At 42.1% G+C, this 24,787-nt stretch overlaps 1 protein-coding gene across 1 annotated transcript in view; it reads left to right on the forward strand.

Moving 5' to 3' along the window:
* The first annotated feature begins 9,030 nt into the window (after nt 1-9,030).
* ETV6 (ETS variant transcription factor 6) overlaps nt 9,031-24,787 on the forward strand; it is a 164,780-nt gene continuing 149,023 nt past the window's right edge. Inside the window, exon 1 of the mRNA XM_065404774.1 lies at nt 9,031-9,443. Coding sequence (XP_065260846.1) covers nt 9,411-9,443 — 33 coding nt within the window. The 5' untranslated portion in view covers nt 9,031-9,410. The remainder of the gene's footprint in view (nt 9,444-24,787) is intronic.

Raw genomic sequence — 24,787 nt, forward strand, 5'->3', positions numbered from 1 at the left:
AGCTCTTGCATATTTACCACCCACTATAAATACAATGCAGTGTGCTCAGAGGTCTCATGTGAGGTGGCAACATCTTGAGAAAGAAAACCCAGAGTCCCAGTGAAGAGTGATTGTATCTGAGTAGGAGGTGGTGCTCATGATGGCTGAACAGAGGTGGGTGACTGAGGCCCCAATCCTCAGATATTCAGGCACCTAACTCCCATTGATCTCAGTGGGAGTTAGGCACCTAAATACCTTTTAGGATCTGGGCCATAGATAGGGTGACCAGATGTCCCGATTTTATAGGGACAATCCCGATTTTTGGGTCTTTTTCTTATATAGGCTCCTATTACCCCCCATCTCCTGTCCCGATTTTTCACACTTGCTATCTGGTCACCCTAGCCATAGAAGCTTAAGACCCACTGACTTTCAATGAGACTTAGGCTCCTCTGAGAGGAAGAATGAAAAGCTTCAAGTCTAAGAGTTCCAAGCTCCAGGATACCGCACACCTAACTAACTACTCAGATATCTTGTGGAAGACAAACAGCTGATCTTCAAAGAAGTTCTTAGGGTTCATAGAGAACAACATCATGATCCAGGCACCAGAGACTCCTACCGCAAGAGTAGACGAACTCTTTACCAATAGGGAGAAATTGACTGAGGATATGAAGGCAACTTTAGCACTTATGACCATGAGCAACTTGACTACAGCATGCCGGGCTCCTGGAATACTGACTTACAGGTTAGTAGGTTTCAAGAGTCAAGAAAGACTCTAAATGCTGATTCTGCTATTGGATCTGCTCAGGAAGAGTCTTGCACCAATGCAAAACCTTATTGACTTACCTGACTTTTCCTGGGGAGAAGTTGTCTGTTATGCCTTAATTGCAGGTATGCTTCAATTTTTCCCACACTCAATTATTTTAGTATTTTCCTATTGCATGTTGTTCATTAAGACCCTGATCCTGTCATTGAATCTCCGTGAGTGGACCCTGGCAGACCCCTACGGACTTCAATGCAGGACTGGGGGTCCTTTTGAGTAAAATGCAATAGGACAAAGTATTAAAATCTATGAGTGTGGAAGAAGACTGAAGTTTCCAAACAGAATGAATAACTAAGGCACAACAAACTACAGTTTACCACGAAAAAGTAATGGAGCAAGAAACAGCAAGTGCGCTCAAAGTTTTGAAGGCAAAAAATAACTTATCCTAGCTCCATTAGTGGTTAACTAAATAAGTGAGTTGGTTAAGTCCTGCAGGGTAAAGATAAAGGCAGGGAAAAGATAAGGACAGCAAAAGAATAGAACACGTTAATGATAACAATGGGGTGTTGGGGAATGCAAGAGCTTTTTGTAAATAGACAAGAGGGAAAAAAGAAATACTAGAGAGAATTTGGGCTCATTAATAAAAGATGTGAAATCAATTATTCAGAAATGGCTGAGCGACTGTGCTACTTTGCTGTAACAAGAACAAACCCAGAAAAGAGGTGGGGACAGCTTAAGTGGCAATGAAGATCTTGAATAAAGTTTTCAAAAGCACTTAAGGAGTTGACTTTTCAAAAGTGACTTAAGCACTTTGGTGCATAAGGCACTTACGAACTTTTGACCATGGTACCCCTTCTTACACAGCTGTTGAAAAGAAGCAGGAAAATAGACATTTGGAGAACTGTCTTTATACAGAGGGGATGTGGATGACAGCCAGACTAAGCTGGTGTGCAGACTCACTAGCTGTGGACCCCAAACTAAAAACTCTCTTAAAAATGTTTTTCTGCACTTCTCTTCTGCACACGTTCTGGGCCCTGTTCCCAGTCCTTTTCTGGGAGTCTTTCTGGCTCTAGTATAGAGCACTGGGCCCTTAGACTAATTGCCCTGGACAGAGTACCATCCTCAGCCCCTGCTGGGCTCTGGTTCCTTGTGTCCTTCACTGTTCCAGCATAGACCACCGGGCTCCCAGGAGTACCCAGACTCCTGCAGACCTTAGCTCAGGGCCTTCCACAGCAGCCTACTCACTGCCTGTGACACCACTCACAGACTTTTTCTTTTTGGCAAAACAGACTTGACTGGACCACCAGCTAGGGTGACCAAATAAATAGCAAGTGTGAAAAATTGGGATGGGGGTGGGGAGTAATACGCGCCTATATATGACAAAGCCCCAAATATCGGGACTGTCCCTATAAAATCAGGACATCATGTCACCCTACCACCAGCTATCATTCCTAAACACTTAGCTGTTTATAGTCTCTTGTTCTGTCCTGGGTCTGTCAGGTAATCTAACAGCGCTTTTCTAATACAACCCCATTTCCCCAATATTTTTACTCAATAATGTAATGTAACTTTTCTTACTTTAAGCCCTTTAAATCCCTCAGAAAGCTTTTCCCTTTCTTGATCAAAGCCCTTACAGACCTATAGAAGGTGGTCAGTTGTTTTTTCCACCGTACAATGCACACATAGTCCATCTTTGTGTTTATTTATTCAAAAAAAGGTTTGTGTTTAAACCACAATGGCCACTTAGTACTCTAAATAAAATCACTTCACTTTTCCTATCCAGGCCCTGAGGTAAGTCATTATCCTCAACTCTAGAGCACAATTTAAAAAAAAATCTTCTTCCTCTTTTTTCATCCACATATTTTGCCATTCCCCTTTTAAATTTTTCTGTACTAGGCTTCTAAATATCTGTTTACTCAGGGGTATTTCTATGTTAGTCCTTCCATTTCTTACAGTGCTTTTAGTTGTTTTGTCCTCTATTTCATTCCTTGTTATCCCCATATGTGCTGGGATCCAAGTTAATGCTACATGTATCCCCATTTGCACTAAATCTGTTATTAGAAATATAATTTCATCCATTAAATCACTTCTATATGGAGACACCCTTTTTTATTGCCAGGAGGCCTGATACTGAATCTGAAAAAGTGACCGCAGCTGTTGGGTGTACATCCCAGATCCAGTTTAATGCTAGCATGGTTGCTACTAGTTCAGCTGTCATGACATCTACAAAGTCAGATATTCTTTTATATGTACTAATTCTGGTACATAATACCATCCCTACTTTTCCTGTTTTTTCCTTTTTTGGACCCATCTATATATATTTGACAAAAACAACTCCACGTTTCATCTATGTGCTGGTACACTTCATTTTTTATACCTACTGGTCCCCTTTTTACCCGTAAGTTTATAAAATAAATCTAAATCCACGTTTGGATTTGTGGCTTGCCATCTGTAACGAATTTTGCCCATGACTAAAAGTTTTGACTTTGTTTAGCTTTTCCTTGTCTTTTAATTACTGCATCCACATTTTAACTCAAATGGCATATGGTGTTTTAACATTGTGTGCTAGAGGTCACCTGTTGTATTCCCAACAATCCTCATATATTTGTTTGGTACTTTCATCATTGCAATTCTCATTAATTTGGCCCAGAAAGTTAGGTCCACTAATTTCATTCATAATGTAACTGGCATTTCACTAGCAGCTTTCTGTAGCACATATGAGTGTTGTAATAACTTCACCGCACACAGTTCATACTGCCTGTGCTTACATTAAATCTATTTTTTTTAATTCTGATTTTATACTGATCCAAAAGCTTGGCAGACATAGTCAATAACTGGTCTGATCAAGGCTCTATACCACTGGCAGTGTTTTCTTATCTTCCCCCCAATAAGTCCCAGCAATACTTTTAAGCAGGTTGATCCTTCCTTTGCATTTCCTCTTTAACATCCTATATGAGTTTTTCAAAGTAATTTAGTATCAAATATTACCCCTAGGAATTTAAACTTCTTAACTATATTTGTTCTCCATACCCACACAGTTTACATTCCTTAGTAGCTTTTCTTTTTGTAAAGATCAATCCTTTCATTTTAGCAATGGAGAACTTGAAACCCCATGCACATCTCCAACCTGAAGTCTCTTGTAATGCTTTGTTGATTCTCTTTTCTGCCATCTCAAGGTTCTGCTCCTAACCCATAAAGCACAATCATCTGCAAATAGAGTGACACCTACCCCAGCACTTACTCATTTTGGAAGATCATTTACCATAATATTCAATAAGGGCTGACTGATAAAAATGGTACACAGCAGGGAAGTGTTAATGTTATATATAGTTGACACAAAATTCCCAATTCTGACCTGCATGGTCCTTTTACTCAAAAATTCTCTAATCCATCCATCAATCCATTCTTTCTACCTCGATTGTGCCTGTTTTGTACAATAAGCCTTCCCTCCATAGTATGCTGTATCCTTTTTCAATATCTAGAAAGATAGCTATCATGAAACCTTTCTTTTTCATATTTTTTTGTTTTTCAGTTTCCAATTTAACAATATGGTCAATGGTGCATCTTCCTCTCCTAAAACCACTCTGCACCTTAAATATAATGCCATTGGTTTCCAAATAGACAACCAATCTGTCATTCACCATTCTCTCTATAATTTTACCCAGATGGGACATAAGGGCAATTGGTCTATAGGCATCCTCTTTTGTGGATCTTTTGCCTGGTTTTCTTATTGGAATTATTACTGCATCTTTCCACCCTAACAATATCACTCATTGTTCCCATATAATATTATAGAATTCCAAAAGTATCCTCAAACTGCTTTCAGGAAGATATCTGAACACTATATTGCAGACATTATCTTTGCTTGGGGACATATTTTTGTTTATATCAATAGCTTTCTCAAGTTCCTGCATATAAAACTTTTCATTCAGTATAGTATCTTCATGCTTCCCCCACTGCATATAGGTTTATACCTCTCTTCAATGAATTGTCCTTTAATGTGGCACAAAACTACACTTTGATTTTCATCATTACTCATCCCTCAGAAAATTTCTGCTAAAAACATCTGTTCTCTCATTCTCATTATCAGAACTTATAACTATTTTTTGTCAGTTCCAATAGGAGCTGGGATGTGATTACTCTCAGTCTGAAATCCACTCATTCTTCTAATTTGCCTGTATATTTTGGTATCTTTATTTGACTCCCACAATACTTTCTCCAACTCTTTTTTTTTTTTAATTTTTTGTGCTATGGCCTTAGTTCTTTTATATTTCATTAGATCTTCACTATTAATTGTATTTTTCATTGTTAGTTAGTTTTCTTAAGATTTAAGGTGGGTAATTTTCTATTATTTTCAACCTTACCTTGTCCTTGAAAAGTAATAAGTATAGGGAAAAAGCAACAGAGGGTCCTGTGGCACCTTTAAGACTAACAGAAGTATTGGGAGCATAAGCTTTCGTGGGTAAGAACCTCACTTCTTCAGATGCAAGTAATGGAAATCTCCAGAGGCAGGTATAAATCAGTATGGAGATAACGAGGTTAGTTCAGTCAGGGAGGGTGAGGTGCTCTGCTAGCAGTTGAGGTGTGAACACCAAGGGAGGAGAAACTGCTTCTGTAGTTGGATAGCCATTCACAGTCTTTGTTTAATCCTGATCTGATAGTGTCAAATTTGCAAATGAACTGGAGCTCAGCAGTATAGGGAAATGATCACTCCCTATTCCTTCTTCCTTATATATTTCCCAGTTGCATTTGCTTGCAATATCAGGTCTAAGGAAGAAAACCTACCATCTGCTGCATTCAATCTAGTGGGGGTGCCATCATTTTAAACCACTAGATTATTTTCATCAATGAGTCTTTCTAGACTTGCGCCATTACTATCAGTTGTCCTACTTCCCCACAGTTTATTTATGACTGTTTAGGTCACATATATAATATATATGGTCTTTTAGCATTCTTCATTATTTCTTGTAATTCTGAGCTTTATAATGTCCCATATGGGTTATAGATATTATAAATCTTTAAAGAAATATTTCTCCTCTCCACTGGGATCTCAACAGCATTATATTCAAGACTTATTTCTTCATTCTCTACTTCTGTGTAATTTAATCGTTCCCTTATGAAAGTACAAACACTTCCATCTCTACTTAGTTTTTGGTCTTGTCTAAAAGCCTGGAATTTTCAAAGCAAACTTTTCAACCAACCATGTTTTCTGGATACATATGAGATCTGTTTTAGTGTATTTTCTTTTTGTTCTTGACCATGTGCTATCAAACTGTGCACATTCCAGCAAAAGATTGTGATTCCCACACTAGTCATATTTCACTATTGCCCTCATTCAAGATTGCATGAAAATGATCCATTAACAGATTACCAACACACAAGTATTTTTCCATGACCCTGGCTATAATTTTCAGTTTTTCTGATTTTCCCCCCTGTATGTGATGTGCAATTTATCACTTCTATCACACATGCAATATATCTTTCTTTTTTCTCTATTAATATTTTATCACCTGTTCCTTCTGCAGGGTTTATAATATTTTTTATAGAATGAGGCTGCATCTGCAGTTCCCCTTTTCCTGTGCTGATTTGCTCTTCTTTTTCCTAGTTACAGCTTCCTCACAAGATTTTGATAACATTTTTTGTCTTTTGTATCTCTTTAGCTTGTCTCTTTTGCCACAATATAGCCTCTGTGTGCCAGACAGATTCCCACCACAATTACTACACTTGACCTCCACCCCTTTTACACAATTTTCATAGGAATGCTCACTCCCACATTTACTGCATCTCATTTTCCCTTTACAAACATTTGCCTATATCATTGGCACTTATAGCACCTTAGGGGAGGGGGATATATGGCTTGGGTCTAAATATCTGATGCTGCCCTAGTATTAGTTTCTCAGGCAAGTCCTGCCCTTAAATGGCATGTTTTCTCCTCCTTACTTACTAATTAACTGTTTGCTTACTACCACTCTTTTCCTGTGTTTTTTTTTTTTTTTAATCTCCAAAGGTACCCCACATATTACCCCCTTTGCTTCAGTCAAATACTTTTGATAGCTGGCAACTTACTTTAACTTTCCCTAAAGTTTTAGTTTCTAACAGTTTATTAGCCTGAGGGAAAGAATGAAAGAGGAAAAGAACTAAATCCAGTGACTATGGCCTGGTCTACACTAGGAAATTAGGTCAATATAACTACGTCACTCAGGGTTGTGAAAAATCCACACCCCTGAGTGATGCAGTTAAACTGACCTAACCTCTGGTGGAGACAGTGCTAAATCAATGGGGGAATTCTCTCATCAGCATAGCTACCCCCTCGTGGGATGGTGGATTACCTACGCTGATGGGAGAACCCCAGCAGTCAGCATAGGTAATGTCTTCACTGAAGCACTCCAACAGCACAGCTGTGCCACTGTAGAATTTTAAGCGTAGACAAGCCCTAAGAAAGGATGTGATATTTGGGTACAAGTACTTGAAAGGCGCCAATATCCAGGAGGGAGAGAAATGGTTTAGTACAATCAGTATAATACATCGATAGAACTAGGAGTAATTGGGTGAAACTAGACAAATGAAAAGGTAGCCCAAATATCTTCCTCGCCATGCGACCTGTTAGACCATGAAATAGTCTCCAAAGGGACATGGTGGAAGCCCCATGTCCAACACCAAACATTCAAAAATAAGGAATCAGGAGCCCCAAATTTTGGCATTCGCTTAAAAATCATGCGATTAAAAAAGGTTGGGTTCTCTTTACTTGCTTTATATGTTTTGTGAGCCTTTAAGGGTCAGTCTTTTCTTGAAAAGCATGAGGGCTAGAAACTTAAAGATGAAAGCTGAGATTCTTATGCAATTACATGACTCCAGGATCCGGCGCTTTAAGAAAACTACCGCAATACCGCAGGAGTTGGCAATACTGCACTAGATAAATAGCTAGACAGACAGACAATGTGTACATACAACATGATATAGATAGTTATAGCTCAATAAGTCAGATACAAGACAATATAACCTACTTTTATAGATATATGAACAGTTAACATAGAATGGAAGAGACCCAGTCACTAATCTAATACATTTTCCTGCCAATGCAGATTAAAAAACAATAAAAAGTAAACGACAACTTCCCTCTCCCTTCTAGGGGAAAAAAAAATCTGCCTGAGACACCAGACCCCATTTTTCAATGGGCTGGGAATAGGGCTTTGAATATCAGACTAGCCCTGGGGAGCTGAGGACATAACTAAACTCTTTCCCGCCTCGCTCTTCTCTTCATCTCTTTGATTTTGCAATCAAATGGAAAACATTTATTTTAACATCTTGTATTGCCATTATGCTTCATTTAAAGACTCACTTGCATGCCAGCAGCCGATTCTTTAAAATGAACAGCCCTGAAACCTAACCCAGGCCAAAGGCAGTTTAGTTCTCTCCTTTGGGAAGGGGAAGTGTTACTATCCATTCTTTTTTTATGCTAAATACATATTTTCTGGTAAGGAACTTTTCCACTGCATAATTTCCCCTCTTCTTTCCCCCTCTGTCTCTTTGGCTAAAGGATTCTTTTCTTGTCTTATCCCCTCTGTCTCTTCACTGCCCCTTCATGCTTTTGTCTCTTGTGTGTACCTCTCTGCCCAGATTTCCCTGTGTGCAGTTTGTAACCCGAGCTCCCATTTCCTGGTAGATTTTCTTAAAGAGGCAACGTTCGGCAAGCAGAACAAAGCCTATTGTTTTATTTCCTCAAATCATTTTGATCCTCACGTTGTGATCCATTTTCTTCTTTAGCCCCCGCTCCCCCTACACACACTTTACCGTTGTTAATGGTGTGTAATTTTTGAGGGGGTTGAGGAAGGCTATTCACAATTCTGCAGTTATTGGAGCAAAGATCGATGTAACATTTCCAAGCCTGACTCTCCCCTCCACGCAGATGTTTCTGCGTTTATATTTTAACAGATCTTCGGGCAATGAACTATCAATAAAAACAATCTGTTTCTTTCCTTCTTCTATTATTCCATTTTCTTGTTTCCTGGTTTGTTGGTTTTGTCTGTACCAGGTTTGAGAACATAACTATTAAACTCCCCCTCCCTTCTCTAGTTTCACCATCAATTTGGACACCCTTTTGTGTCAGCAGATTCCCCCCTTTCTTTCTCCCCCTACCTTGCCCTGCATTTATTTCCCTGTTGCCTGACGGTAACATGAGCTTTTATTTCCTGGTGGCAGGGCTCCTTTAAGAGGCAGAGCTCAGTGCTGGGAATTCACGTCAGTTTCAGCCCTGAAACTCTCAAGATCAATGAGCAAAGAGCTTTCTCTCAGTTCTGTCTTTCAGTTTCTCTCTTCCAGGAAGGAAAACATTCACGGAGAGGGGGAGAGAGCGAGAAAACCAGCCTCACCCTTCAGATCTCAAAACATAACACCGGCAAATTAAATCAAACATATTCACCCGTTCCTTCAAAGGGGAAAAAAAAAAAAACAACCAGCAACCAAACATCACAACAAAACTATGCGGGCTGCCTCTCCTAGGGGCAGATCTGCAGGATCTTTGGGGTTATTTGGAAAGATGGTTGGAGTAACTTCTCCTTAAATGATTACGTCTGTCTGTGAAGGATTTCTGGGTTGGGGAGAGGAAAGGAAAGTGGAAAAAAACTGAGAACTTCCTGATCTCTCTCTCCTTCCCCCCCCCTTTCTGTGAGACATGTCTGAGGCTCCTGCTCAGTGTTGCATCAAGGTAAAAACCCATTTTCCCATTTTGAAACCTGCCTAGATCCAGACAATGTTTGCAGCGTGGAAGATTGCAGTGGTTATATTTCTAACTGATCTCTCTTTTGGGAGGGGTGTGTGAACCGGGTTTGGGGGGGAAAGATGCAGCTTGTTTTTGCTGTTGTGCGTTACCTTTTAGTTTAACCTTGCTATCTGTTTCCTTTCCTTCTTCTTTAAATATACAATTAAATCCTTGTCATAAGCGAGCCGGGAAGTCAAGCTTGTTTTGTTTGTTTGCTGGTTGAGTTTTGGCAGTTAATACTCAGTGATTACTGGTTAAACCTGGTGTCTGTTTGTCCATGAACACGAAGAGTGAATGTGAACTTTTTGTGCTTTTAGGAGGGAGGGAGAGAGGGGAAAAATAAAGGTCTCCTGCAGAAATATAAAGAGAAACATTTGCTTTATGAAAATGGTAGTTTAGCATGATCAGGAAAGACCTGTTTTCTTAGACTATAATAACTTACTGCAAATGTGAACACGTTGCGCTTGCACTAGTGTTTGATATGCAAACGCCCTACATAAGGTATCTTCACAGTGTGCAAAATGTATCTGCTTTTTTTTTTTTTTTTAATTTTCAAAGATGATCGGTGAGGGTTTATTTATTTATTTATTTCCCCAGGCGTGCACGGCATCTTGACAACTATAAACAAGTCTCAAACTATCTTGATTTCCACTGCACAAAGGGGGGGGGGGGGGACTAGCATTGCAGTTTGGCAGTCAGGAATGCCTTTCTGTATTTTTGAATACAGTGGGGGGAACCCAGTGTAGAAGTAGTTTAGAGTTGGAGGCGTGATTTTCGTTCCTGGTGGATGGTTTAAATTAATACCTGGTACCTGGCTCCTTACTGTTTGGAGATCCTGGGTTTTGTTGTTGATGCTGCTGCTCTAAAGTTTGTAGGAAGTTTGCTGTGGTGGAAGGGATGCAGTATTTGTATTTCCACAAGCAGTGGGTTGGTGCTGTTTTTTAATCAACTGATTTGTGGCTCTCATCTATGAACATGTAGGGCAGTGTTGTGAGAGCAGAGTGCAGCACACTTTGCCTTGTGAGGGGCCTGAGCAGTGCGTTTCTTTGTGATTTGGCCTATTGAACATGCTACATGGTGAAGTTTCCCATTTTAAGTTGGAGGCGGTATAAAGCTGAGAGTGGAAAAAATAAAGTATCCTCTCTTGTCCAGAACTTTCCTATCCAGCAGATCCATAGAGATAATGATTTCTGTTTAATTACCTCTCCTCCCATTTATGTTTTAATAACTTTTGTTTCTTAAGGAGTCATTTTGTTTCACTCACAAGCTGGATAGGAATGTGTTCATAACTGTTACTGCTCAGAAACATTTTATGATAGTCTATGGGTAGAAAGAAACGGTGATTGCCATAGCATTTTAAACGTTGAACAGCCAGCAATAAAAAGTTATTTATCCCACTGAAAACAATGGAACCCTTTTTGTCCTGTATGTTTGCACATTTATGATGATAGTCTTGGATTCTGTGCAATACAACTAGAATTTGAAAACTTCTGGGCTAATTTCTCTTTCTGGGTAAACTAATTTCGTCGCAGTGTCCTGTGAAGTCCTGTGGCATAAAGAATGTAGTTTATTTGACTTTTCATAACATGGATAGGCAAACTAGATAATAGGGTATTGTGTGTTTTAATAGTATGGCAAAACATTTTGATACAGGGAAAATCTATACTACTAACTAAGCCATTGATTTTTCTAACAAATCCCATAAAAACATTATATATGCTTACTGGAGATTAGATCACAAACTACTATACCAAAAACAATAGTGCTGCAAAGTAGCTCATTACTTTGTGTTAGAAATGGGGCATCTTCCAAATAAATGGGGCTTGCTCATGCTCCCACATAAGTCAGTGACAAAAGTCTAATTGATTTACAATACAGCGCACTTGGTCCCCCACATATTACTTGTGTATTTCTTACTCCATCATGCTAATAGTGAAAATATGGAAGTGTTTCATTATGCTTAAAGGGATGTCATCAAATTGATTTTTTTTTTAAACTGACTCATTTTAAAAAGCCCTCTTTAAATACCATGGCCTGAATTTTTAAAAAGACCCTTAGCATTTTTATGAGTGTTTTTCTGCTCTCACATTGACACTGACAAGCATCTCATTAGCAAGAGAGAAACTGGTTACTATACAAGAGAAACCCTAAGTCCAACTATACACAGAGTGCTGTCACATGCACACAATAAACAAAATGAAAAAAAAAAAAGATTTTTTTGGCTGACTTCTCTGTTTATAATCATTTTTACTTGTTCCTCTTAAGTACTGAAGAGGAACTTTTCAGACAGAAATGTGAATTTCAAATAGATGATATTCCTTTAAAAGTCAAACCATTCTGGATAATTTTTCTCTTTGTTTGATTGTTTAGTGTCACTGTCTTTGGACATTTGTTTCATTCAGAATAGATTCAAAGTTAATTGTAGGTCAGTAACTGGAATCAAAAGAACATCTCTAAATGATGGTGTAACCATTCCAGTGCGATCCATTATTTCACTATAGCCCCATGCCAGGTTGTAGTGTGGAGTGTTTACTCAACAGCATATAAGCAAGCGTTACATTGTATTACAAGTCTTCTGCGACACTGTCTTGTACCTTGCTGCTGTAAACAGCAAGTGTTTTAGTGTTGAATTGTCTGCCTGGCAAAGGCATTTCATTAGGAACCTATGAACTGGAAGCAGTGTTGTTTATAGATATAAGTATTTTGTTAGGGCTTTTCCCTCCCCCAACAAGGAGCAAGTCAGCATGCAATAAATTCCACAGCAACTAGTGTGGTGAACCATGGACAGCCAGAAAGAAGGGAGTGAAGGAAAGTGCTTTGTTTGTAGTTGAGACTTCTTACCTCACCAGAAAAGCACTATAAGAAGATTTAGGAAGGACTTCTGGGGATGAATTTCTGGTATTACAGTGTTTGCTTGTCTGCTCTCAATCAATACAAATTCACAGTAATATCTCTCTCGAATGGCTGTTTGGGGGCGTGCGCATATACTTATATATTGATACATTTTTGGTTTGCTGCAAGTGTGTGTGTGTGTGTGTGTGTGTGTTTATAAAAATTCATTCTCTGTGAGGGGAAAAAATGAATGCTATGGCCCTGATCCTGCAAACACTGATGCACTTGCTTAATATGCTACATTGAGTAGTCCAATTAACATCGGTCGAGTAGGAAGACAATCAAGCTGAGCATGTACATAAGAGTTTGCAGGATCTGGGTCTAAGTCAGCAATGTCATTGAGAAAGTAAGATTTCAGGAGTCAGGAAACACAGAGTTAAGGTCAAACCCTTCATGTTTACTGTGTTTATGCTTTAAAAATCTGATCTCTCTGTATCATTTTAAATTTGCAATTTATACATCAAGACTGGGAATCAGGAGATCTGTGTTTCTTTACCTGACTCCACTACTGTAACCTTGGGAAAGTCACACCACTGCCCTGTGCCTCAGTTTCCCCATCTGTAAAATGAGGATAATGATATTTTTCTTTGTAAGGTGCTTTGAGCAAAGTATAATTAAGATACAGTACAGAACACATAGTATTCAGACTTGTCTTGATTTTTTTTTTAAAGATTGAGTGGCCTTTAAAGTTATGAATGTTTAACATTGAGTGGCCTAAAGCTTGTGATGGTCTCAAGTTTGAGATGAGCTCAGCTTCTCTATGAACTCTTGAGATGGCCCAGTGTGCTAAGTCACTCGCTGTGAATCAATCTAAAAAGACAAATGAGAAAGATTCAACTTGCTGATCTTATACATTCATTAATTTAAAACTACAGAATTTCTTCCTTACAAACATACTTGTCTTTAACTGAGACAACCTTAACTCCCGGGTGTTCTGAGCTAACACGTGTTTTTAGTAAAAATACTTTGCCTTTATGTTTTCTATATACAGAGTTTGAAGCTCTCTATGTATATTAATAAGTTAACCCTTGCAACCTTTGGCCCCCAAAGCAGGTAGGTATTACTGCAGATAGGGAAACTGAGGTGTATTGAAATTAGAAGTGTCTTGTGCAAGGCCACACCGCAAATCTTTTGCAGAGCCAGGAATAGAAATCAAATGTCTGAGCAGCCTCTTTTGTAGTGTTGCCAATTCTTGCAATTGTACCGTGAATCTAGTGATATTTGGTGTTTTACTTGAATTCCCAGCTCCTGGAATTATTTGATTCTGTGAGAATCAGCTTTTTTTTTTTTTTAATGAAAGTTTCAGGCTCTCCTGTTTGTGGATAAGAGCCTAAAACCATGACCTGAGCACACCAGAAAGAATCAAAAAGCAGAAGAACCCAGAATATATTATTTATTTTAATGTTTTTATTAAAAAAAAAAACCTCTCCTGACTTTTAAGCCAATCTAATGATTTTTGGGAGTCCGGCTCAATTTTTGAACACTTGGGTTGGAGATTCTGCCTACTTTATCCACAAAACTGTTTTTCATCCCTTTTTAACAAGACTTTGGTCTCAGAAGCATCTGGTACCTACAAGTGTAACTAGGGTTGCCAACTTTCTAATTGCACAAAACCAAACACCTCTGCCCCGGCCCTGCCCTGCCCTGCCCCTTCTCCATCCATCACTTGCTCTCCCCCACCCTCACTCACTTTCACCAGGCTGGGGCAGGGGGTTGGGGTGCAGGAGGGGTGAGGGCTCTGGCTGGGGGTGCAGGCTCTGGGGTGCGGCCAGGGATGAGGGGTTTGGAGTGTGGGAGAGGGCTAGGGTGGGGCTGGAGATGAGGGGTTTGGGGTGCGGGAGGGTGCTCTGGGCTGGGGTCGAGAGGTTTGGAGGGCGGGAGGGGGATCAGGGCTGAGGCAGGGGGTTGGGGTCCAGGGGTGGTGAGGCTCCAGCTGGGCATCCAGGCTCTGGGGTGGGCCCAAGGTTGAGGGGTTTGGGATGCAAGGGGGGACTCTGGGTATGGGGGGGGGCTCAGGGCTGGGGCAGGGTGCTGGGGCAGGGTGCGGGGGTAGGATGTGGGGGCAGGATGCGGGGGCAGGGTGCTGGGTCACGGGCTTCCCAGGATTTTGCGGGCCAAACTGCTCTTGGTTTGAATGATCTTAAAAATCCAAATGAAAGTTTCTCCTTGCTGTTTTTCAAGGTTCAGCCTGTTAAGCTTGCAGATTCGAGTTTGTTCAAACTTGACTTGTGATGTATAGCTCATTGATGCTTAAAATGCAAGCTAGTTCCAAAGGCCACACTCTACTGCAACTTTCCGTAGGTAACATTTCACAAAGAAATTCATGTTGGATGTTGTTGTATACTGTGTTGATTGATATAGGCCCTGATCCTGGAATGAACTGTACATGGCTCTCATGCCTGAATGAAGCCCCATTTATGTCAATACTGATCCTCAAAGGTGTGGAGCTTCAACTGAGAGGTGCTTGTTTTAGGTCTGGAGCTAATTTATAATGATAAGAGGAGAGACTTTGTTTTAAATTTTAAGTACAAGGACCAGCGTAAAGGCTGAGCTGTCTACCTGAGTTTTGCTTTCCCAGATATCTTTTTCAGTGCTTTACTTCTATTTCATCAGTGCTATTTTTTTTTTTTTTTGGAAGGAACTTCCATTTTTTCTCCCCAGTTTGATGAGGAACCTTGTAAATTTCATACCCTGGAACTATTCAGGTTGATGCCAGCAGAATCCTGCCACCCTTAACCAAGGCTGACTCTTTACTTGGGGAAGATATACCCCTTAATTTGTACTGGGAAACTTCTCTATTAATGTGCTGATTCATCTCACCTTGATGCCAATCAGAAAACTCCCATTAAGATCAGTGGATGCAGGTCAAACCACAAGAGACCAGACTTTAGAAATGCAAAGGTATTTAACACCCGATTAATCGCTTAACTAATTAGCACTAGCAAAATTAATCCTCATGAATCAAAATTTTGCTAATACTGTCCCAATTACACATTGGTCATTACTATTCACTATATATCCTTATAGGTTAAGTCAGTTTCCTGGGAGGCAACACAATCAAATAGCCATCCCAATCTAGCATGGCCCAATTACATGGAAGTCACTGTAATGGTAATTTACATTTATATAGCACCTTGTGTCTCAAATAAGTTACATAGCTACATTGCCTTGGGGGGGGGGGGGGAGAGGGGGGAAGAGGGAGACAGCCAAACAACGCATAGGTAATTAGAATGATTATAAGTAGAGATGAAATCTACTGTTACACTGCAGTAAACTCCATCTCTTACAAAATGCAATAGGGGTTCTTTAATGCCTATATTGAAGAGATCTTCAGTTTTTAAGATCTTCTATGAAAACCTTACCTAAACTGCATGGCACTCTGCCTATCTCGAGGAAGAGCTGAGCCAACTCTGCCTAGCTGAGAATCTGGTTCCTAGGAGGTTAAAAATCCATTTTGTTCATAGTTTAAGGCCAGAAGGGACCAGTAGATCATCTAGTCCGACCTCCTGTATAACACAGGACATTAATTACCCCAGTATTGAGCACAAAACTTGGGTTAAACTAAAGCATTTCAGGCCTCAGAAAACAAAACTGTTGTGTGCCACAGTCAGAGAACAGGAGAGATTGAGGTGCCACCAGTGCCCAAGTAAAAACAAAAGTAGCCACTGATTTTGGGTGCCTCAGTTTTTGGGTATTTGAGATTTATGTCTCAAGTTGGGCACCCAAAATTTAAGCCATTCAAAATTAGTGATCACTTCTGGAAGTATTGACCTTGACATCTCTGTGCCTCCATTTCTCCGTCCATGAAATGGGGATAATACCCACCTCCATGGGGGTGTTTTGAGGCTTAACTAAATACCATTTGCGATACATCATGTAAGGGCAGATCATTTATTGAGACAACCAGTGGCATAGAAGCTCTCTGATTTGTGCCCATTCCTCTCCATCATGTGGCCTCTAGGGAGGTGTCTCTTCTCCACTTGATTTTACAATGTCCTAGACCTCTTAAAATGATTGTGATGTTTGCAAGAAATTAAATTCCCTTTCCTCCCACCCTCCTGTAATCACATGCAGAGCTCAATAAGGTTGAATAGATTTTACTATTCAATAGACATTTTTCCAGAAATGTCACCCCTGGGTGGAGACCCACCATGGAAAACTTCAGACTTAATGGAATCTGTCTGAGAAAGTTATGAGCAATCATAGGACAGGGGCTTATAATGGATTTTGCATTTCAACCTATAGCTATTACTGCTTTTCTAATATAATAGACAAGGTGAAGTAATATCTTTTATTGGACCAACTTCTGTTGGTGAGACAGATGAGCTTTCGAGCTAATGTAGGTCGAAGTTGGTCCAATAAAAGACATTACCTCACCCACCTTATCTCTCTAATATCCTGGGACCAGCACGGCTACAACTACATTGCATATTTCTAATATAATGGTACTTAACTCCAAGGGGCATTTTGGCTGGGGTACTGCAGCTATAGGTGTTTCTTCATAAACATGGTTTTCTAAAGATTATTCCTTGTCACATTCCTTTGCTGCTTTGTTCCTTTGCTTCTCAGTTGTCACAGTGTTTTGAAAGTATTACCATGGTAAAGAAAATGTGTGTTTTCTAAGGGGTCAAATCAGGGGCAAGAGAGAGAAACAGAGATGCTCACAATGGTATCACATGTATGTCATATGGAAGATTTATATATGAGAAACAGATAGGTGGCCCTTTAAATTGGATAAAGCCACATGGAATGCTGTGATGAGTGGCACAGAGTGTGCCTTAGAGAGTTATCCTGTACCTAGTAGGCATTAGAATGGCCCTGCTGAAATACTTTCTGATTGTCACACAGTTGACTTGTGGTGTTTATTTAGTGGATCTTGTAGTTGGATTTAGTGAGTGTAGTTTTTCTCTAGGGTTTTCCAGAGTTCTAATTCACCTTTCCCTTAGCTAAACTATTTGGTTTTCTTTCTCCATTTTTTTTCCCTGGGGTCCTTTAAGATATTGCTTGCTTTAGGCTGCACCTATCCTGGGCCAGAAGCAGAGGTCAGAAATACTACTTATTTGTATTGCAATAATGCCCCTGGCCACCAATCAAGGATCAGGATGCATTTTGCTAGGTGCTGTGCAGACAGACAGTGAGAAGACAATCCCTACCCCAAATTGCTCACAGTCTAGGCTATGACAAGAAGCAGCAGTCGGATGAGATTAACAACTGGGGTAAAGGAAGGAGGAAGTAAGAGTAAAGAGAGAAAGTTGTAGCATACGCTAAGCAGAGGTGTGTCCAGCTCAAATTTTGAAACCAAGGGTATGTCTACACTACGGGATTAATCCGAATTTATATAATTTGAATTTTGGAAACAGATTGTATAAAGTTGAATGTATGCGGCCACACTAAGCACATTAATTCGGTGGTGTGCGTCCATGTACCGGGGCTAGCGTCGATTTCTGGAGCGTTGCACTGTGGGTAGCTATCCCATAGCTATCCCATAGTTCCCGCAGTCTCCTCCGCCCATTGGAATTCTGGGTTGAGATCCCAGTGCCTGATGGGACAAAAAACATTGTCGCGGGTGGTTCTGGGTATATCCTCCCCCCTCTCCAGGGAAGCAACGGCAGACAACCATTTCGCGCCTTTTTCCTGGGTGAACAGTGCAGACGCCATACCACGGCAAGCATGGAGCCCGCTCAGCTCAAGACAGCAGTCATGAACATTGTAAATACCTCGCGCGTTATCGTGCAGTTTATGCTGAACCAGAACCTGCAAAACCAGGCGGCGAGGAGTAGGCTACGGCAGCACGGCAGCGAGAGTGATGAGGACATGGACATGGAATTCTATCGAACCGCGGGACCCGGTGCTTTGGAGATCATGCTGTTAATGGGGGAGGTTATAGCCGTGGAACGCCGATTCTGGGCCCGGGAAACAAGCACAGACTGGTGGGACCGCATAGTGTTGCAGGTGTGGGACGATTCCCAGTGGCTGCGAAACTTTCGCATGCGTAAGGGCACTTTCTTGGAACTTTGTGACTTGCTTTCCCCTGCCCTGAAGCACAAGAATACCAAGATGAGAGCAGCCCTCACAGTTGAGAAGCGAGTGGCGATAGCCCTGTGGAAGCTTGCAATGCCAGACAGCTACCGGTCAGTCGGGAATCAATTTGGAGTGGGCAAATCTACTGTGGGGGCTGCTGTGATGCAAGTAGCCAAAGCAATCACTGAGGTGCTGCTACGAAAGGTTCAACTACAGGCTGAGCAAGTGCAGAATGGTGGTAGAATGTGCATTTGGCCGTTTAAAAGGTCGCTGGCGATCGCTACTGACTTGCTCAGACCTCAGCCAAACCAATCTCCCCATTGTTATTTCTGCTTGCTGTGTGCTCCACAATCTCTATGAAAGTAAGGGGGAGACCTTTATGGCAGGGTGGGAGGCTGAGGCAAATCACCTGGCTGCTGATTATGCGCAGCCAGACACCAGGGCGATTAGAAGAGCACACCAGGAAGCGCTGTGCATCAGAGAAGCTTTGAAAACCAGTTTCATGACTGGCCAGGCTACAGTGTGAAATTTCTGTTTGTTTCTCCTTCATGAAAACCCGCCCCCTTTATTGACTCATTCTCTGTAAGGAACCCACCCTCCCCGTTCCCCCAGCTTGCTTTCAAAGGAAATAAAGTCACTATCGTTTAAAAATCATGTATTCTTTATTAAGTGATTATAAACATAGGGAGAGAACCAACAAGGTAATCTGGGTGAGGTTTGGGAGGAGGATAGGAGGGAAGTAAAAGGCCAGTGAAAAAATTCAATATAATGACAGCCTTTTGGTTGGGCTGTCCACTGGGGTGGAGTGGGAGGGTGCACGGAGCCTCCCCCCCCGCGTTCTTACACGTCTGGGTGAGGAGGATATGGAACATGGTGAGGGGGGAGGGAGGTTATACAGCGGCTGCAGCGGCAGTCTGTTATCCTGCTGCCGTTCCTGAAGCTCCACCAGACGCCGGAGCATGTCCGTTTGATCACGCAGCAGCCCCAGCGTTGCAGCCTGCCACCTCTCATCTCGAGCGTCCCTCATGACCTCACGTTCACTGGCATCTTTCCTAAATTTAGATACCGTGTCCTTCCACTCATTCAAATGAGCTCTTTCATTGCGGGTGCATTCCATTATTTCCGTGAACATCTCGTCTCACGTCCTGTTTCTACGCCGCCGCCTTATCTGAGATAGCCTTCGGGACGGAGGAGGGAGGCTTGAAACATTTGCAGCTGCTGGAGGGAGGGTTGAAAAAAAGGAGAGAAGTTTTTAAAATGATACATTTTACAGAACAATGCTTATACTCTTTCATGGTGAACAACACTATTCACATTACATAGCACATGTGATTTCAGTACAAGGTCGCATTTTCCATCTTAATATTGAGTGCCTGTGGCTTTGGTGTTAGAGATCACAGACGCAGGTCCGGGCAACAGAATTCAGCTTGCATGCATGCAGCCATGGTAAGCCATTGTCTTTCGGCTTCTGCGCCCTCCTTTCCCACACACCAAGCAAAGCCCATTGACTGCTGCGGTTTTCCTGTTAACCTTCAGCAGCAGAAAACAAACTAACCCCACCCCCCATCCAATTCTCTGGGATGATCGCTTTATCCCTCCCCCCACCGCGTGGCAGGTATCAGGGAAGATCCCTGCAGAAACCAAACTAACCCCCCCGCCCCCTCCTCCCGCCATGAATTATCTGGGATGATCGCTGTACCCCTCCCCCCACCGCGTGGCTGGTAACAGGGAAGATCCCTGCTAGCCAAACGCGAAAAGCTCAGGGCCAATTCCCCCCAGGGAACTGCAGGGAAGGATTTCTTTTCAGCCACAGGCAAACAGCCCAGTAGGAACGGCCACCTCTGTCCCCTTAATTAAATTCCCGTATTTCAACCAGGTTACCATGAGCGATATCACTCTCCTGAAGATTACACAGCGAGATAAAGAACGGATGTTGCTTGAATGCCAGCAAACACCGGGACCATATGCTGCCAGGCTTTGTCAGGCAATGATACCAGATTACTTGCTGCAAGCATGGCGTGGTCAAGTGTCCTACCATGGAGGACGGAATAAGGCTGCACTGCCCAGAAACCTTGTGGCAAGGCTTTTGGAGTACCTCCAGGAGAGCTTCATGGAGATGTCCCTGGAGGATTTCCGCTCCATCCCCAGACACGTTAACAGACTTTTCCAGTAGTTGTACTGGCTGCGAATGCATCCCTAGTCCTCAGGGCAAAGTAATCATTAAAAAATGCTTGCTTTTAAAACAAGTTTTATATTTTAAAAGGTAAACTCACCTGAGGTCCCTTCCATGGGGTCATGGTCTTGGATACTGGGTTGGGAGGGTACTTCAGTCAGGCTGAGAAAAAGATCCTGGCTGTTGGGGAGAACGGAGTGCTGGGTGCTCTCCGCAAGCTCGTCCTCGTCGTCCTCCTCCTCCTCTTCCCCATCCGCAGAATCCTCAGGTGTAGCTGATGAGATTATCCCCGCCTGGGAATCCACGGTCACAGGTGGGGTAGTGGTGGCAGCCCCCCCTAGAATTGCATGCAGCTCGGTGTAGAAGCGGCATGTCCGCGGCTCTCTGACCCGGAGTGACCGTTTGCCTCCTTTGTTTTTTGATAGGCTTGTCTGAGCTCCTTGACTTTCACGCGGCACTGATCTGAGTCCCTATTGTGGCCTCTCTCCATCATGCCCTTGGAGATTTTTTAAAAAGTTTTGGCATTTCGTCTTTTCGAACGAAGTTCTGCTAGCACTGAATCCTCTCCCTATATAGCGATCAGATCCAGTACCTCCGGTACGGTCCATGCTGGTGCTCTTTTTCGATTATCGGCCTGCATGGTTACCTGGGCTGATGAGCTGAGCTATCTGTGGTCACCTGTGCTCTCCACGCTGGGCAAACAGGAAATGAAATTCAAATGTTCGTGGGGCTTTTCCTGTCTACCTGGCCAGTGCATGCGAGTTCAGATTGCTGTCCAGAGTGGTCAAAATGGTGCACTCTGGGACAGCTCCTGGAGGCCAATACCATCGAATTGCGGCCACACTAACCCTAATTCGAAATGACAATATCGATTTTGGCACTACTCCGCTCGTCGGGGTGGAGTACAGAAATCGATTTTAAGAGCCCTTTATTTAGAAATAAATGGCTTCGTTGTGTGGACGGGTGCAGGGTTAATTCGATTTAACGCTGCTAAATCCGAATTAAAGTCATAGTATAGACCAGGCCCAATTCAGCTGGCTAATTAACATGAAGCCACACTGGGCCAGATTTTTAACAGAGCTCAGGGCCAGATTTCCAAGTGCTCAGTGCCAACAGTTGGGGTGAGATTTTTCAGAATTGTTCAGCTACCCTATAGGCATCTAAATAAGTGGCTGTATTTTCAAAAATTGTCAGCAGCTTTCACTGTGATACCTATTGCCAGATTTTCAAAAGGCATCGACAGCTGATGTGCTCAGCCCTTTTGGAAATCGGGCCACTGAGGTGCCTAAATTGGAGATGGGCTCTCTTGAAAATCTGGCCCAGAGTACTTCAAAAATAAAATAAAATTCTAGCCTAGGATGACACCAAGGCTAGAACATAACTTTTCTATAGGACTTCTTCAGAAGGTATCATTTTCCATATGTTGATGTTTGGACCATTCTATTAAAATGTAATAAAAATATTACTGCTATAGATGGATATATAAAGAATCTCATTGTCTACTAAATACTGTAGGTTTTAAGAATACTTCCTATGGAACACAAATGATTTCATCTGTATTAAATTATATGGGATTTTCAATAAGGACAGTTTCCAAACTCAACTGAAACTTGATTTGGCCCAATCTGCATTGGTTGGCTAAATGGAGCATAACGCCTATCATCTTACTGTTTTGGATTTCCATGTTAAAATACTGCAGTGTACTGACAGGATTGTAACATAGATAGGTATTATGTGTGGACAGGATACCAAACCATGTTACAGAACTACAATAAAGCCAACCCCAAGCATTCAAAAGTCGTAAGTCAGGCTTCAAAAATAACAAGATTGGCTTAAAAATTGTGATTTTAAAAAAATAGTAAAACATCGGTTATTTTTATTTGCTTTATGGTTTCTGAGATCTATGAGTGCACCAGGGTCACAATTTGAAACTGTTCTCTGCAACTGAGTGCTAGAAACTGCCATTAAAAAAGTGTAATCTGAAATTCTTCTCTAATCACATGACTCCAGGATCTGGGGCTCTAGGAAAAGCACTAGATATTGAGAGATTCATGATAAAATCTATGAATTGGCAACACTGGAACTATGCCAAATTCTCCAATCAGCAGGGTTATACTCTGGGATGCTTTTAGCCCATTATCTGTAAGCCACATACCTTTTTCTTCCTGTAAAAAGATGACAATGTAAGGGAGGCCTAGATTACTCACATGAGTGTTGTGAGCCTCATTTCATTAAAATATGTAAATCGCTTTGTAGAAGTTGCACAGTATCAGAGAGGTATTATGGAGAAACCCTTCCTTCTTTTTAGGAATTTTATTAGAGATCTGTGCCAGGAACCCTCCCCTCAAAGGAAGTGATCCTTTTTATTCTGTCTGATTAGGATAGGAAAATGCTACAGCATGTTCTCTCCAGCCTGTTTCATGATATGGGATTAAACCCACACATGACTGAATGCTGAGTTTTACTTCACTTACATGGCTGCCAATGCCTCGTTCTGTGCGAGGAAGCCAGGGCTTTGGCGGCTGTCAAGGGATTGGGGGTGGGTGATGGGGATTGGGAAGCAGGAGGTGCTGTGTGGGGTGAGGGGGCCGCACACTTGTCAGAGCCATGGTGGAGGCCAATGGTTGAGTCATTTAATAGCAGCAGGCTCCTCCCATCCAGGGAAGCAACTAACAATTCAAGCTGCTCCTCATCTCCTCCAGGAAAACAGTTGGTACCTAAGACCCCACGGGAGACTGCTAGCTATTTTACTGGAGGTGAGAAGGGCATGCAGGGGCTTGACCTTAGTTGTTTTCTCTAGGGAAGGGGAGTTTCCCATTCCTGCTAACAGTCCAGGGATGGGTGCTTACGAACCCAGGAATGACTGGCCAAAGGTATGGCAATATTTTTCTCATTTGACTACACAGGTTGTTGTGTCACCATCAACTGACTTCAGCAAATGGAGACTTTGAGAGAGGATCCAGGGAGAAGCGTGAGAGAGGCCTGACAGGAGAGCGGGTTACACACTTTCAAATGTTTAATGGCACATGGCCTGAGTTACATGCTGTATGTTGCCTTGTATTAGCTCTGTCAGGGTTCACCTTCTCAAATGCATGGGTAATTTGACTCCTTGATCCAGGCCTGATTTGAAAAGTCTGGGAGGTGAAAGGACTTTCACTGTCCAAGTCTTGCAGTGCACTCAGCGAAGAGCTAGTGCAAGCATATGTGCACGCTGATACTATTATCCTCTGAGATGCAGGGGAATCTAACTTGAGATGCGTCCTTCAGGTACGCATGGGAGAAACAGGGAAGTGTGCAGAGGATTCCAGAAGCACCTAGGAGGGAATTGTCCCTTTGGAGGCTCCAGAGGCTACGGGAAGGAGGTGCACAGTTCCCCCTTCTCTGCTACAGCGGACAGCGAGCTGCCCTTTCTGTCACTGGCTTGGCAGAGCAGAGCTCCCCCACAGCTCACCCTTCTCCTTGGTGGGAACAGGGAGAACTTCCTCTCCTGTTTGGTCTACTTTATCCACCAGTTAAGAATTCATCTTGCAACCTGGAGCCAAATTTCAGGTAATTGCTCATGCAGTCCTGCATGAGCTTTTGGGGGAAGAAAAGAGAAAATTCCATACACTAAAAAGCTTGTCCAGAGGTCTCATAGGAGTAATCTCACTAAAACTCGTACTCAACACTTAACCCTCCATCTTGGTCCTAAGCAAGCATCTGCCTGCACTCTTGGGGTCTCTCATTATTTGTAACTAGCAAGAGCTCTGAGTGAGAATCTGAATATTTTAAGAAGTCTAGTCTATTAGGCAGTGGACTCGAAGGAGGCTAGTTTTGTTGGTGTACTTCTTCAGGTTCAAGAAAGGGAGTGAAAATAAACCCTTCAGGGAATACATGGAAGGGGAATTCCAGCTTAGCCTTTGAAAAAGCAGAAGTTGTCTGGTATTGAGGAAGAGGCATTGTTCACTTCCAGGAGTCGTATTTGGGTTGAAGTATGCCTTTCCAAAGGCCTTTGAGTTCCCATTGCTATTAATTTGAAATGTGTTTCTGAACTCTTCAGCGTTAGCCCTCTGATGTACATGATAAATGGGAAGACAAAAGCTGGAGCGGAAAATGACCTGTCTGAGAAATGGAAGAGATTGTATTTGTTGTAGCTCTTTTTCCTTTAGCTACTTTTCCCCCGCACTCCCCTCCCCCCAAAGTCTGTGTGCAGTGAACTGATGCA

Source organism: Emys orbicularis, chromosome 1 (assembly GCF_028017835.1).
Source record: "Emys orbicularis isolate rEmyOrb1 chromosome 1, rEmyOrb1.hap1, whole genome shotgun sequence".
Taxonomy (NCBI): Eukaryota; Metazoa; Chordata; order Testudines; family Emydidae; genus Emys; species Emys orbicularis.